The sequence below is a fragment of the Panicum virgatum genome, chromosome 2N (genome assembly GCF_016808335.1).
Source record: "Panicum virgatum strain AP13 chromosome 2N, P.virgatum_v5, whole genome shotgun sequence".
Lineage (NCBI taxonomy): Eukaryota > Viridiplantae > Streptophyta > Magnoliopsida > Poales > Poaceae > Panicum > Panicum virgatum.
This window is the reverse complement of record NC_053146.1, coordinates 69008984-69026176: the sequence shown is the minus strand read 5'-3', so window position 1 is coordinate 69026176 and position 17193 is coordinate 69008984. Positions and strand designations below refer to the sequence as shown.

General features: G+C 44.7%; 1 protein-coding gene across 1 annotated transcript; it reads left to right on the top strand.

The window, feature by feature from the left end:
- The first annotated feature begins 7863 nt into the window (after positions 1 to 7863).
- LOC120662182 (vacuolar-sorting receptor 1-like) lies at positions 7864 to 13166 on the top strand. The gene is made up of 12 exons (XM_039941306.1): positions 7864 to 8401; positions 9991 to 10677; positions 10772 to 10860; positions 10958 to 11027; positions 11104 to 11187; positions 11287 to 11363; positions 11462 to 11543; positions 11655 to 11737; positions 11826 to 11892; positions 12182 to 12313; positions 12466 to 12572; positions 12685 to 13166. The coding sequence occupies exons 1-12, from the start codon at positions 8089 to 8091 to the stop codon at positions 12787 to 12789; spliced, it is 1896 nt and encodes a 631-aa protein (XP_039797240.1). The 5' UTR covers positions 7864 to 8088; the 3' UTR covers positions 12790 to 13166.
- Positions 13167 to 17193: the final 4027 nt, after the last annotated feature.

Genomic DNA, 17193 nt, shown 5'->3' with positions numbered 1-17193 from the left:
TCCAAGTAAGTCTGTTGAGAAGACACCATATGAGATATGGACTGGGAAGCGTCCCGGATTATCTTTTCTCAAAGTTTGGGGATGTGAAGTTTATGTCAAACGTTTGATGTCAGATAAGCTCACTCCAAAGTCAGACAAATGCTTCTTTGTGGGGTATCCTAAGGAAACCAAAGGATATTATTTTTACAATAAGGCGGAAGGCAAAGTGTTTGTCGCTCGCAATGGTGTTTTCTTAGAAAAGGAGTTTCTCTCAAAAGGATTTAGTGGGAGTAAGGTGCAACTTGAAGAAATTCAGGAAACACCCGAAACTGTTCCTGCAACCACTGAACATCCACGGGATGTGCAAGATGTTGCACAACCCGTAGTTGAGGCACCAGCCCCACGAAGGTCTATAAGGGTACGTCGCGCTACTGACAAGCTCAACCTCTTTATTACGGAGGAGCGCCACGTATTATTGATGGAAAATGATGAGCCCTTGACCTACAAAGAAGCAATGATGGGACCCGACTCCGACAAATGGCTTGAAGCCATGGAATCCGAGTTAAAATCCATGCATGATAATCAAGTTTGGAACTTGGTCGATCAAATTGACAGTGTAAGACCTGTCGACTGTAAGTGGATTTTTATGAAAAAAATTAGACATGGATGGAAATGTTCACATCTATAAGGCACGATTGGTGGCGAAAGGTTTCCGACAAATTCAAAGTGTTGACTATGAGGAAACCTTTTCGCCCGTTGCAATGCTAAAGTCTGTTCGGATTCTCCTAGCAATTGCCGCATATTATGACTATGAGATATGGTAAATGGATGTCAAAACCGCTTTCCTTAATAGACATCTAAGTGAGGATGTGTATATGACACAGCCTGAAGGTTTTGTCGATCCTAAAAATGCTGGGAAAATATGTAAGCTTCAGAGGTCCATCTATGGATTGAAGCAAACATCTCGGAGTTGGAATATTCGTTTTGATGAAGTAGTCAAAGGGTTTGGCTTCATCAAGAATGAAGATGAGCCTAGTGTTTAAAAAAGGCTAGTGGGAGCGAATTTGTGTTTCTGGTCCTATATGTGGATGACATATTACTGATCGGAAATGATATTCCAATGCTTGAAACCATTAAAACCTCATTGAAAAAGAGTTTTTCGATGAAGGATTTAGGAGAGGCGGCTTATATTCTGGGTATTAAGATCTATAGAGATAGATAAAAAGGCTAATTGGATTAAGCCAAGACACGTACATTGACAAGATATTGAATCGGTTCAATATGCAAGATTCCAAGAAAGGTTTCTTGCCAATGTCACATGGCATTACTCTAAGCAAGAGTCAGTGTGCTACGACACCTGATGAGCAAAAGAGGACGAGTACAATTCCTTATGCTTCAGCCATAGGATCGATCATGTATGCTATGCTTTGCACGCGCCCAGATGTTTCCTTTGCTCTAAGTCTTACGAGCAGGTATCAGTCAGATTTCGGTGAAGCTCACTGGACAATTGTAAAGAGTATCCTTAAGTACTTGAGAAGAACTAAGGACATGTTCCTAATATTTGGAGGCGAAGATGAGCTCCTTGTAAAGGGTTACACCGATGCTAGTTTTCAAACAGACAAAGATGACTCCAAATCGCAATCCGGTTTTGTTTTCTGCCTCAATGGTGGGGCAGTGAGCTGGAAAAGTTCCAAGCAAGATACGGTGGCTGATTCGACGACAGAGGCCGAGTATATTGCAGCTTCCGAAGCTACAAAAGAAGATGTTTGGATCAGAAAGTTTGTTTCTGACTTGGGTGTTGTTCCTAGTGCGTCCAGTCTAGTGGACCTCTATTGTGATAATAGTAGTGCCGTTGCACTAGCAAAGGAGCCTAGAACAACTAAAAAGTCCAGACATATACTGCGGAAGTATCACCTCATCCGTAACTTTGTTGAGAGAGGTGATGTGAAGGTTTGCAAGGTGCACACGGATTCAAACGTTGCTGATCCGTTGACGAAACCTCTCCCACAACCAAAGCATGAGGCGCACATGAGATCTATGGGTATTAGATACTTACATCAGTGATTCTAGTGTGCGTGGGAGATTTTTGTGTCATGAGTATGTTTATGTAATGATAAATAATTGTTCTTTGTTCCATGGATGATTATTTTTTACATTGATTATCAAGTATGTGACTTGTTCGTGAAACTCTTTGTTGACAATGATATGATTCTAAATTATCCCTAGTTTATGTCGTTGTATGGGACAACAACGACGTTGAGACTAGCACATGCATTAATTGATGATCATGTTTCACGGATCATGGATATGGAGATATCGGATTAATGATGTGGACACATATTGGTGAACATGGTGTTGGATTGACCCACTCCAAGACAATGTTGGGATTGTTATTTTGTATGTGCCATCAGTTGTTCTTGAGTGTTATACCTACTGGATCCTTAGACCTGAGATTGCCATTGTTTCTCACTGTGTGTAGTGGTGCATCTTGGGGCTGCTAAACGCTACTCCGTGACTGGGTAGTTACAAAAGTAGCTTACAGGTGTGTCATGAAACATGGAATGGGATGTGAGCGGATCAAGATGGAATTTGCCCCTCCTAGATAACAGGAGAGATATCTTTGGGCCCCTCGAGATAGTTGGATTTGAAAGTGCATGGCCATGCCAAAGTGATTAAAGAGTTAATCATGATGACTAAAGGTTAGTTATGAATAGAATCCACTATTAGATCGAGAGAATGGTCGAGCTCACAAAGGTGGCACGCATCTCGCTTTGAGCTTGACTGGTATCGTGTGGCAAAGAGATCGGTGTATGAGTATATCTAAGGTTCAGCCGATATAATCTTTATGTGTATTTGTGAGTCACTATGCCTTGCTAGGTGCCGCTATTGACTTGTGATTCGGAAATGATTTTCGATCACGACCACCTACACATAAACCTAACGGGTCACACACTTAAGGGGTTTGGAATGTTGGAGAGCTTGCCTGTATGATTGTCTCTAGTGCAAGTGGGAGATTGTTGGTGATATGCCCAAGAGCTCATCATCACAATACGGTTTAAAGGCCCAAGAGGATATTGATCCAAGAGGGATTAGGGTTACTAATGAGCATATGAGATAGAAGCCCATTAGTACGCCCTATATATACGAGGGAGGGCTAGGGGGGCGGACATCCTGTGAGCCGCGCCACCTCCTAGTCGCCCCCCTCTCTCTCGGCCGCCGCCCTTGCCGTGCGTGCGGTGCTAGCACACCGACGCCCGGCGTTTCATCCCCGTACGTGTGGACTCCGTGGAGGCGCTGCTGCGACTGCTGCGCTGATCGGCTGCTGGGATCAAGTACGAGAAGCTCGGTTCGTGGGACGTGATCGACTACTTTCTCTACATCGACGCGCGACTTCTTCCGCTGCGCTGCGCGTCTAGTGGTAACGATCTATGATCTTCTACTCGCAAGTATCTTAAGTATATGCGGTAGTGATGCTAGCGTAGCTTATCCGTTTCCCTACACTCTGATCCCATCACTCTGGACGACAGCACGACGCAGGCCCGCACCATGGCAGGAGCATCTGGCAACTAACACTATAGTCTAGTCTAGGTCATGTTGGATCCGATAATGCAGCTTTGCATGTTGGATCGGAGATGCAGCTTTGCAAAGTTCATTATTACTGAATCGATGGTCTCATTCCACCAGCATCTTGACCCAAATCACCTCCATCAGGCCGCAGCTGAACATGATGTTCGGCAGCCAGCGGCAGCGGCAACTCGCGGCAGCGGCCGGCGGCGGCGGCCGGCAACGATGGCGATGACTTGTAGAGGTGGCTGACACAGCGGCGTGATCATGCTTGCGTCGGTGTAGATGCTGCCGGCCCTAGCGAGCCGATCAAGATTAGAAGCTAACGAGCCGAGGAAGATTACGAGCCGCGCATGGGCTGGGTGGACGAGCCGAGCGGAGCGCGCATGCGCTGGGCGCAAGCAAAAACTCATTCAATCTGATGCTCTTTAGGCCACGTGGCAGATATCTAGATGGGACTGTACGGGCGCAGGTTTACAGCCCTGCTGTACCCAATTTTTTTTTCCGAATTAGACCTTGGTTAGTTTGCACGATTAGTCGACCGATTAGGAAATTGCAGTCCAACAACTGCAGAAAACTGTATTTAAGAGTGTAGAGGCTCTGCAGATCAGTGGACCTGGGATTGCTGTCACACTGATTTAACTTGAGGGCGACATTGCATTGTCGACCTGGATTGCTGATTTAACTTGGACTTGTTGATCAATTCAAACAACGAGTGAAGGCAGCACGTGCATTGATGGACCCTACGACAGATTATTAGTTCTCGGCTGGTTCTCAGTAATCAATGCCAGATCATCTCGAACGATTAAAAAAACAAGTTGATTCTCTAAGCTAGGTGATATGCATCGATCAGAGAAAACCAAAGAAAACTTCATGGCGAAGTCCGCGGTCATCTGAAGTTCTCCCCAAGTCGGTTTGCATATATTTCTCGCCATGTGAGAACTTTACTGTAAAAGTATATAGTGCTTTTTCGCTTGGCGTACTCTGCTTATTAAAAGGAAGTAAAGACGTCTCCCAGAGCTTTCCACTGAAGGACTCTAAAGAGATAAGTTGTTTTGGTTAAAAGTTTCTGAAGATAGCTTTAAAAAAAAAAGTTTCTGAAGATGTGTGTAAACAGTACATCCTCTGAACCTTCTACTCATGGTGCACTGCTAATTAAGTACCTCAAGTGTTCACCCTACCTTTTACTTAGTACCCTTTTATTTGAGTGTGCTCAACTATTCATCATCAATTCTAAACTTACCACAAGTGCGTCAGTTTCTTAATTAAGTTGAAGGCTTGTGGTGCAATAATTGCCATGGACTTTACAATCGAGCAATGCTAATCTGCTGTATGTATGTAGTGCCTTTGTTAAATGTTAGCGTCCTTTTGAGTGAATCCACAAACGACGACAGGTGCTTTTTAGGTCGATAGTTGTTACGTGCGGATGAAAACCACCTGCCACGCAAGTAAAATCTCCCTCCCGTCTGAGTGTTGGTAGATTTGATTCTTTTCACTTCACCAACTCCGATCCATCAGAGAACGCTGGAAAAGCTAACCGCCGGCATCGCAATAATTCCGAGCTTTGATAGGTATGGACACGGCCTACCTAGTTGTTCTTTTCATCTTTTTGGATGTGCACAACTGAATTCTCAACTGATTCACCGTAGCACTGTGGAGATACCAAGTGGGGCGCATGATCTACCAATTTCCATGTATCTTTCCTTCAGTCACGTTCACGCTCCCAAGTTGTCATGTCACGCTGCTTTCAGGGGCGTGTTTGGCAGGGGGCCTATTTGAAAATGAAATCCGAATAATTACTGAAGTAACCCAGTGTAAAAAACAATTACATACTTATAGAGAATTCCAAATTTCAACTCGTTCATAACACTTGACACATGTATGACCTGAACTGGTCGATCACTCAATGACCACGGAAATCAGCCCGGAGGTTAGTTGGGCCTCACTGGTTCTTCCGGATTCGGCCCACCTGCAACTCTGGTCTTCCGTTTTAGGCCCGTCTCCTATCTTCCTCATTCCTCACCTCTCACCTGCCGCCGTCGAAAGCGAGTCAGCGACAGCGAGAGAGACGACGACGCGTCAAGGGTGAAGCGAGATTAGCGGCGGCGATGGCTCTCCCGGCGTCGAGCTCCGGCCTCTTCCGCTTTCTCTCTCCCCGCAGCCGCCCCCAGTCCACCGACATCGTGGCTGCCGCCACATGGGGAGTCTTCGCGGGCACCGCCGGCCTCTACCTCGTCCAGGTCAGGATCGATCGCCCCGCTCGTATCTCGCTGTAGCTTGGTATTAGGCTTGCATCTGTTGCTTAGTAGTACGTCGATTTGTTTGCTGCATCGGCGTTAGGGTTTGGTTGTTTCGGATCGGATCTGTGATGTTTGTTTACTCGTTATTATCGGTCTCGATCTGCGGAGGTTAGATCCGTGGACTGAGGTCTCATCAACGATTGATCGATCACTCTATTGTGGCTGTGAGGGAAGGGAATATCTAGGTGCTTATCGCGACTTGCTCTCTGGATCTAATTAGATGAGCAACTAAATAGTTTGTGATGACCTAGGCTATGAGTTTATTTATGGAATTTCTATGTCAAATATATCTTAGGAATCAGCCAAATTGTTGCAATAAATAAGCTCCGGCAAATGTCCAAGTAGACACACATTAAGTTGATGCTACAGCTACATCAACAAATTCAACATAATTCTGACTAATGGTTGTGGTTGGTGCCACTTGAAATTTGAAACACATGTAGATGTTGTAAAATACTCCTATGTGATCATATGGTCGCACCATTTTGCTTTCACCTGATCATATTATCTTTAGTGGGGCTGCACCACCCTTTTTGGTTCTTTCTATAGCCAAGTTATATCTTGTGCCTGTGCTCCTGTCTGAGGAGCTTCTGTATGCATCGAGGGGTTATGAACACCTACACTGTATTTGGTGCTATAAGAATGTTCTTTGAATAAAGAAGTTTCATTGACTCAACAAACTGTAGGAGCATTGCTGTTCTTTTTTGAGCTGTCTGTGTGGTCATTCAGATGACGAGTTCGTGGTTTACCTCTGATCATTGTACATGATTCCCTGTACCTATGTTCTGATAGTTTTGATATTGGTGTCTGCTCAGATGCTAAATCTGTCCAAAATTGCCTAAAAGTTTACTGGTAGATTGCAGTCTCACTAACATATCATCTGTACTCCTGATAGTGCATTTTGTCTTATAGTTCATAGATCATAGATCATTTGAGGTTGTAATGACAATGGCAACGGAACCGAATTGTTGTGGCATTTCCTTTGTCATAGCCTTAAGCTAGTGTATTCCTCCTTTTGGTGATTTAACTCTATCCCTCTCACCCTAGTGGCTGGAGATCACCGCCTTTAATGAGACCTGCAACTACGAGTTTACTGAGCACGTGTGATCTGTTATGTAACTGTTTGAGGTCACTCTATTTGACTCACTGATTAGACGAAGACTCTGTTATGTTACATAAAGACATTGTTTTTCTCCTTTTGATGATCTAACTCTTCCTCTCACTTGATCCATTAATAAGAGGATATTCGGTATTGTGTGTTTGGTTATAGATCTTAGTTTCCTTTGTTGATGTCTGTTCTTGTGCCTGTTTTGCTGTGGACTACAGTCTCTTTCACTGAGATTCTGAAACCTTTTTGGCTCTCTTTTGCAGCCATTTGACTGGATTAAGAAAACTTTCCTCGAGAAACCAGAAGCAGAGGCATGATTCTCGAGGCATAAAAGGCAGCTACAAATACACCACTTTTGTCCGACATGATTTCTGAGTGAAGAAAACTTGGATAACTCAGCAAATAATATGAGACCCCTCATGCTTCCTTGTTTGTTTTTGTTGAGATGTAGGATTTCCTCTTGCATGTAATCCTCACGAGGGGAGTGATTATTCATATGATTTTGATGTTTAAAAATAATATTTAGTCCAAGATTCATCTTTTCATATTGTTGCTTCCGCGGGCACTGCTCCCGTGTAAATGGATCCACCAATATCTAGCTAATAGATGTTGGATTATGATGTCATTTTCTTGTCATTATCGTCCTAAGATCTGTCACACAATGCAAGGATAGCAACTTGTGTTGCTTTCCGTTTTCATATCATTATCAGCGTTCATCATCTCCATTACATGTGTATGATATGCGACCGATGTACATGGCGAGCCGTTTGACCCCGAGGAGCGAATCTCCAAGCTGGGGAACGTAAAGGCGCCCGGTCCTCGAAACCCCACCGCACGCAAGTCGCGTCCCATGTATCCTCGCCGCTCCGCTTGCTTCCCCGGATCACCACCAGTCTGCAGCCGATCGCCACTGCTCCATCCCTCCCCTGCCGCGGCCTGGTCCGGTCAAAATCAAACCCCTTGGTGCACGGGGCAGGTTCCTTCGTTGTTGCGCCCGGCTCCCCCCCGCAAAAGCCTCGCATCGCCTTTTCTTGTCCTCAAGCCACCCAAATCGCACGCCCCTCATCGGATCCATCGCGCAGAACCCATTCGATCGTCTCCCGGCCTCGTTCATCTCCACTCCTTGGCTGATCGGCAATGGGCACGAGGCTGCGGCCGCCGGCGTGGTGCTGCGCGATGCTGGCGCTGGCGCTCGTGCTGGGGGACCCCGCGGCGGCGCGGTTCGTCGTCGAGAAGAACAGCCTGCGGGTGACCTCCCCCGCCGCGCTTCGGGGCGTCTACGAGTGCGCCATCGGCAACTTCGGCATGCCGCAGTACGGGGGCACCATGCACGGCGTCGTCGTCTACCCAAAGGCCAACGGCAAGGCCTGCAATCCCTTCGCCGACTTCGACTTCTCCTTCAAGCCCAAGCCCGGCGGCCTGCCCGTCTTCCTGCTCGTCGATCGCGGAGGTCAGCTTCCCCCTTCCGTTCTTCGAATCTACCTTGAGGAAAGATTTTCTTTTTTTTTCCTGCTTGGCACTTCAGAAATGATCGACGGTAATTTCTTTGTTTAATTTATTGCGTGCACTTTCTCATTTCATTTGTCCTCGCGGGCAATTAGCGCATACTAGCACTGGATGAATAATTTAAGATACTGCACTGCACTGCACTGCACGTGTTAATTAATTTTCTATGCTTGGGATTCTGCAAGTCTTTGTAGTTAGTATAGGTTACTGTCGATTCGGTCTGAACTCATGTCCTTGGGGCACACGTATTTTGTCAGGACATTAAAAAGATCTTTGTCACACGATGGGTTTTGAATACTTTTTACATTCTATAGTTGTGGAAACGCATGGGTTTTGAATCCTTCCATCCATGTGTCAACTGGTACAGCTTGCACTATTTATTTTTTTAAGATATACAGATTGCACTATTCACAACGGAATTCGGTCCCATTCAGGGCACCAAAATCTATCTCTAATCCTTTAGGTGGTGAAGAGTTAACTTAATGTGCTTGGATGGGTTTCACGCATAGTCACCAGATTCGGGGTGGACCTCACGTTCCTCGACCCGGGAACGTCGTCCCAAATCGAGGGTCGGGGACGACCAGGGTCGTCGACCCAATTCTAGCTGGTTCACGTCCCGATTCACCACCGGAGCGCACACGGCCGGCCTCCCAGTAGAGCGCAGATGACAGACCATGCCGGCGGGTCTCGCTGGTGGAGTGTGGACTGCGGAGGCATGAGAGAGCCATGGACTACCAATTTTGTTCTCGGATGGTGCCAGATGGTGCAGTCAGCTACCATATTGGTGAAAGCGGTGCAGAGCAGAGGCAGAACGGGGAGGAAAGAGATGGCGGCGGCGGCTGCAGCATGCGACGTGTAGCAGCCAGCGACTCAAAGATAGGGTTACGTTAGATGAGTAATGGGCTATTTGGGCCAACATGGGCAGCCCAAGTTTCTTTTCTCTCCTTTTTTGCTTTTATATCTTTGCCAGACCACACATCTCTAATTGTAGGACATATAAGATCTACGTGACTTGTGTCATCGACCCGGATTAATCGGGGTCATTCGTTCCAAACTATTCCCTTCGACCCGCATTTTTATACACATTCGACCCTCGATCCTCGACCCCGATCCACGACCCGATCGACCCGGGAACTATGTGACTATGGTTTCACTTTCACGTCCGGAAAAAAAATGCAAGGGGTCATTGAAATTTTGGGTAACTAATTTGTTTGGAGAAAGATTTAGGTACACTTATGGAGTTGTTGTGCTTGTGCCTTGATTGACTCGGGTGATCTAAATTGGGGCAACTAATCTGTTTGGAGAAAGATTAAGGTACATTCTGTAGCTTTAAAAAAGACGGACCTCCTTTCAAAAAAAAAAAGAAGAAGAAGGGCCTAGTCTGAAGATTAAGTTAGAATTCACACTTCTTGCACTATTCAATATTCATCATTTCCCAAGAAATAACAATACCAGTATCGGGTTGTGCTATCAAAATATACAATCACTACATCTGGATTTTGGGTTTTATAAACTATCTTTTGTGATATGCAGACTGCTACTTCACAACCAAGGGATGGAATGCACAAAATGCTGGAGCTGCAGCAGTTCTTGTTGCTGATGATAAAGTGGAGCCTTTGATCACAATGGACTCTCCGGAATCTAGTGGTACAGAGCACATGGAGAACATCACTATTCCTTCAGCACTTGTGACAAAGAGATTTGGCGATGACCTTAGGAAAGCGCTGCAAAATGGAGATATGGTCAATGTCCTTCTGGACTGGAGGGAATCATTGCCCCATCCCGATGAGCGTGTGGAGTATGAATTGTGGACAAACAGCAATGACGAATGTGGTGCTAAATGTGACATGCAAATGAACTTCGTTAGGAGTTTCAGAGGAATAGCTCAAGCCCTTGAGAAAAGGGGCTACACCCAATTCACTCCTCATTATATTACATGGTATTGTCCAGAAGCTTTTGTCCTGAGCAAACAGTGCAAATCGCAGTGTATCAACCATGGGAGATACTGTGCACCAGATCCAGAGCAGGATTTCAGCATTGGATACGACGGCAAAGATGTTGTGCTTCAGAACCTGATTCAAATTTGTGTGTTCAAAGTTGCCAATGAAAGTCGCAAGCCGTGGATGTGGTGGGATTATGTGCACGACTTTGCTGTTAGGTGCCCAATGAAGGATAAGAAATACACACGTGAATGTGCTAATGATGTTATCAAGTCACTTGGTGGGTCTTGCTAACTTTATCCATAACAGTTGTTTGCTGTTACATTGATGGTTGCTTAATTATACAGAAAATGAACCATCTGCCATTTTCACAGGATTGGAATTTGAGAAAATCAACAAGTGTATTGGAGATCCTAAAGCCGATAAAGAAAATCCAGTCCTTAAAGCAGAACAGGATGCTCAAGTAAGATAAACCATATTACTTCATTATGCATTGATATATATCTTTGTATTTTTCATTAGTTTATAGTTGGCTAACCTTTACGCTTTCTATCCTTCAGATTGGTCATGGTTCTCGCGGCGATGTCACTATACTGCCTACCCTTGTCGTTAATAATAGACAATACAGAGGTATGGCTAGTATCATCATGTACATTTTTCTTATATAGCCCATACGCTTTTATGAAACTTTTAAACTTACCTGTAGGTAAGCTGGAAAAAAGTTCTGTGCTAAAAGCAGTATGCTCGGGGTTTAAGGAGACAACTGAACCTGATATCTGTTTGCGCGAAGGTTTGTGAACTCTTAACATTTCGTTAAAGAACTGTCCCTGAAATTCTGGACTTCTTCTAATGCTGCATTCCCTTTTTGTGGGGTGGTTTTCTTTTGTAGATATCGAGACAAATGAATGTTTGGAGCACAATGGAGGTTGCTGGTTAGACAAGGCTACCAATGTTTCCGCGTGCAAGGTACATTTTTGCTGGGGAAAATATGCTACCCGTTACCTTATTCAATATAGTTCATGTATGAGTACAAATATCTAATCTATTGAGTTTTATAATTCTAGGATACCTTCCGCGGTCGTGTTTGCGAATGCCCTGTTGTCAATGGTGTAAAGTTTGTTGGTGATGGGTACACCCACTGTGAAGGTATACTCACATTTTGTTTCTTCAAGTTCTGTTGGCACCATCTGTTCCACAAAGTCTATGTTCCGATCTACATCTTTTTTCCAATTATGCTAATGGGCTTTTCTTTGGCAGCTTCCGGCCTCGGTAGGTGCCAAATCAACAACGGGGGCTGCTGGAAGGAGACCAGGAACGGAAAGACTGTCTCAGCCTGCTCAGTAAGATAACCTCTTCCACAAATTTCTTGTTTCCAGTTTTGTTTGTGGCTGCTATTTGAAACACGAAACTAATTCTGGAACTGTACAGAATGAAGAAGCTAAAGGCTGCAAATGTCCGACAGGTTTCAAGGGTGATGGAGTGAACAGTTGCGAAGGTACACTACTTTAGGGCCAGAAAAGTTGCCTAGCAACCCTGTGTGGTTTTCCATGTTAACATAATAATATGCTCATTTGTAGCTATAGGTTTGCATAATTTATATTGCAAGACTAGTGAGCTTCCTTAAAAAAAGAATAATATCTTGCAACTCAATAGACTGGTAGTTGTGTTTTTGCCTACAGAAATTCCCTCCAACAAAGCACTATCAAACACTATGATGGCTCCCAGTTTGCTAGAATTTAATGTTCTTGATTCCTTATGCAATTTCTTTCTGGTTGCATTTGCAGATGTCAATGAATGCAAAGAGAACCTTTTCTGCAAGTGCAAGAATTGCGCTTGTGAGAATACATGGGGAAGCTATGAGTGCAGCTGTGGCGGCAGCAATATGCTGTACATCAGAGAACATGATACTTGTATCAGTGAGTCATCTAGCCTGAAACCTTTTTGGAACTTATTATGGTGCAGTAGTTATCAGCGCATCTGTAGTCTGAACCTCAACACCCTCAAAGTGGATAGGCAATATGTTTCCAACAGTAGTAATGTGAAGCTATTTTTGGCCTGAATGCTGCAGGCAAACACTCTACCTCGTCAATGGGCTGGGGCTTCCTATGGGTTATTTTCTTTGGCCTTGCCTTGGCTGGAGCAGGAGCGTATGCCGTGTACAAATACAGGCTACGGGTAAAACAACTCCCCAGTCTTTCTGTTTACTACCCCTGTGATCTTTTTTAGAGAAAGATATTGTGAATACAACGTACATCTGCCCAATAACTTTACTATGATGCCACTTCAGAGCTACATGGATTCGGAGATTCGCGCGATCATGGCTCAGTACATGCCCCTGGAGAGCCAAGAAATGCCGAACCAACACCGCCCCGTGGAGCACGCAGACATCTGAAATAACAAAGCTTACATGAAGTAGGCATAAGGGCTAGCAACATCGCAGACATCTGAAACAACAGAGGAGCCGTCTCGGAGCTGCCCTTTGTGTGCAGAATATTGATTGATTCTCTATAGCCTGTGATTCTGGAAGGCAGAACGCTTTCTTTTTTTTTCTCTCTCACCTGAAGATTACAGTTACGGAGCAGATTAGGTTCTCTCACTGCAGTTTAGAATTACTCCATTGCTAGTTACATCTTTTCTGCATTCCACAGTAAATGTTGCCACTCTGTAAATACTGTCGTTCAGACTTGGGACATATAAACAGTAGTGTGTTTGATCACCTGAATAAAAGTAAAAGGCCCAAAAACAGCACACGAGCCTACTACTACTACTGTTTGCAGAAGGTATCTGCAGCCTTTTAATCTCTGCACCTCCATTTTGTCACCAGTCCGGGTGAGATTTGCTCGCTCCTTGGGATCACCGCACCGCACGTCCATGAGGATTGCACATGATGCGTGACAAGAGCCATGATGCGTGTTGTCTGAAATGATACGCGGGCAGGCAGCGGCATGATGCTCGTAATTGGAGGAGCACCCACCCTGCACTCGATCAGAGAGAGCTCCAGCGGTTTGAACAGGGCTGGGCGCGGTGGGTGTGGGATCGCATGTTCCCTGGCGGACTCGCAACTGGGCCGCCAGGCGGCGGGTAAGGCGAATCTAACCCTGGTTGTTTGTGAATGGATGATGATGGCTTGGCCGGATGGGCCCAGCCAACCTTTGAGACCGGCTACTGTGGGCCTCCGCTGGCGAAGTTGGCAGGCGAGTCGGTCAAAATATTCCCTCACAATGGGCCCACAAATACTGTACTAGGCACGGCGGGGCCTTCTCCATTCTCCCCCACCACACATGCACAGCCAAGCGGAAGCGGGAGCGGCTATGCATCATCACTTCATCACCTTAAGAAATATTTGCCGCGCGTGGTTAACGAGCTGCCAACCCAATAATCTGGATACACAACTTATTTAATTCTTCTATTGTATACTTAGTCCGGTCCACTAGTTCAAGAATCAAAATAGAGAACAGCAGTGCATGCGGCCATGCATGCAAAAAGGACATCATTAATGATGTCATCCCCTATGCAAGAAAGTTTAGAACTTAAAAAACTATAAATTTTCAACCGTGTATAATTAAATCTGGACTGCACCATTATCTTTCTTGTGGTAAGATCTTCAAAACAAGATCAATTTGTCTATATTTGCATACTATTTTTTAAAAAAAATATTTTTTAATATTTAATAATAAATTGAGACTATTGGAATAAATATTTTAACAATACGGACAAATAATTATTTTTTGCAAACAAAAAGTTAAACATAACAAACAAATAATAACACACAATGAACAAAATATTACACATTGTGAACATTTGATTGTGTAAGATAATAATAAGAAACAAATATCGCGAACAAATACGTCCACATCTCGGAACTATTTAACCTACAAAGCGAACAAATAATTTGGTGATGCAAAAATATTAGTTACATATAGATAAATAAATTTATACAAGAGAAAATGAAATAGAGAGAAAACGAAATAGAAGGAAAACCGTGTTAAAATTGAGAACGGAAATAATAAAATAAAATAAGGAAGAAAAAATAAAAATAGAAAAATAAGATAATAAATGCAAAAATATATGAAGTAAACCAGGAAGTAAGAGAAATAAAAATAGTAAAATAAAATAATGATATTTTTCTATTGTGAAATGATAGAATTTAAAAATGAAAACAAAAGGAAATAAAAATAGGAAAGTAAAACACTAGATAAGAAAAAGAAAGGAAAAGAATGAAAAAGAACAAAAAGGTGGATTAGTTATTTATTGCTCCATATGGTGTCAGACAAAGGTCATGCAGGCCTTGTTTAGATGCATAAACTTTTGGATGTAAAACACTATAGCACTTTCGTTTGTATGGGTTAACTAGGCTAAAAAGATTCGTCTCGCAAATTATAGACAAACTATGTAATTAGTTATTTTGTTTAGCTACATTTAATATTTTATGCACGCATTCAAAGATTCGATGTGATGGGGAATATAGTAAAGTTTTGGAATTTTGAAGGCATCTAAACAAGGGCGTAGTATCTTCGTATAAGCACATTTGGTATAGAACTGCCACCAGCCCAGCCCACCAAGGTTGCTCTGGAAGGTTGTGGCTGATGGCTGGTGCTGATTTGTTATGAGGAACAGTACTACTGATTGGCTGGTGCTGATTTAGTATGAGAGAAAAATAATGCTGGTTGGTTGGCTGACAAGCCAAGCGAACACAGCGTATAGCTGCTGTTGGACCAAATAAACTAACAATCAACCCACCAGCGGACGGTCAACAGCTTCAGGCGATGAATTCATATTTTGCAGCACGTGCAGTATATAGTCACAACTTAGCCAAGCACAGCACGCATGGAGGTAGCAGCAGGCAGTTCTTGTAAGGGTAGCTTTAATGTTTTAACATGTGTTCCGAGGAGGTGCTTTAAGAAGAGAGACAATGCAATGCACAGGTTCCAAAAATTGGAGCAGTGGTGCCAAGCTAGAAATTCATAGCGCCGGTAGCCAAATTTAGCAACCTTAGCTAAGATTAGACAAATATTCCCTTCTCACATCGTAACTATAAATGGGCAAACGGGCGACTCGACACGACTTGGCACGGATCCACCAAGGCACGACCTGTTTAGGCACAATTATTAAACGGAGGAGCGTGTCGTGCTCGCCCATGGACTGAGCTGCCTGTCCAAGCACGGCATGATTGTGTTTTTTCGAGTAGGGCCGGCCTCGACATCCCTCCGCATCGGCCGTGCCGTTGCGCCTCGCCGCTGCTTGCTCGGCGGCACTACCGCACCACGTCGTCGTCCGTGGGGCTCGCCCGCTCATGCCGCCGTCCACACGGCCCAGCTCGCCCGCTTGCGCCGCTGTTCGCGCGGCCTCGCCTCGCTGCCATGCGACCGGCTTGCGCGGCCGTCTGCCCGACCCCATCTCCCCACTGCTTGCCCGCTCGTGCTGCCACGGCTCGGCACCATCCGCTCACTGGCGTCGTCACGCCGTCGAGGAGAGAGAGGGAAAGGAGCAGCAGCCAATGTGGAAAAGGGATATGGTAGATTTTATACCTAGAGTTTGACAGAAATGGGTTGGTAAGGAGTGATGGGCTGCATTATTAATGGACTTTGTTTGGTGGAGCTAAAATCGTGCCGGGCCGAGCTAACCCACGTGCCAAGGCGTCAGTCCAGCCTGATTAGCCTCGTGCGTTCGGGTTCGTGGGCTTGCCCATGGATCTTGAGCTGGATGTAATCGTAAACTCCCAGTGGACAAAGCATGAGAAAAAGCTAGGTGACCATGATTTTTCTTTGCGGTCTTAGTTCCACGGGAGGTGCTAGGCTTTGCTAAACGCTGGAGCAAAATAGACAAAGCTAGCACCATTCGATCTATGTAGCATAGTTCATCCTTCACGATTATACATTAAAGTTTCCCTAAGCAGCGGTGCCCTCATCCGAAGCACAAAAATATGGCCTAATACCGGGTCCAAATATGAAGCACCACCAAAATCCTTTGTGTACTCGACATGACTATTAGTCGTAGCTACGGACGGACGTACGTGTCCAAGCATATATATGATCCCATGGAAAATATGTCAATCATCATCGTCCATTCGTCCTAGCTAGTTTTTATTTGGCGGGCAGATAGATAGAGATGTCCGGAATTCAGGAAACAGCACTATTTTCCGGTGGTGTTCAGCGAATAGCACTTCAAAACCATGTATCCATCAAACAACACCGGTTCCATAAAATGAATTCGTAAAATAGCACTTCATATACTCTTTGCTTTCTTTTACTTCTCATTTCACATTTCTTCAAAAAAAAAAGCAGACCAAATTACCCCTATTGGTATAAGCGCCTCCCTTTTATCGTTCCATCAAGATTGAACCGCGGAACAACAGATTTTATCGACAAATACGAAGGGTAAGATTGTCTTTCGCTTTTGGTAAAATCATGAGAAACAAATTAAAACATATGGCAAATGTGGACTGGTGCTGTTTCGTGAATCTTATGGGTCGTTGCTGTGCTGTTAGATGAATTTACGAGTTACCGGTGCTGTTTGTTGAGCACCAACATAAACAAGTGCTATTTTGTGAATTCTCCCTCCATGTATCGGTTCTGATTGTTTGGATTACGAGCACCACGTCCGCAAGCATTAATTAGGTCCGTTTTACGCGGACCAGGGTACTTTATTTATCGCACCATACGACTCGATCGTACAGCAGGCTACATCCCCGGCCGCTACCGCCGCCGTCGCCCATGCTGCTCGCCGTCGCTCTCCCTCTCCACCACATCTCTGCCCACACGCCGTCGTCACCATTACTTTCGTCGTACGTGCAGCA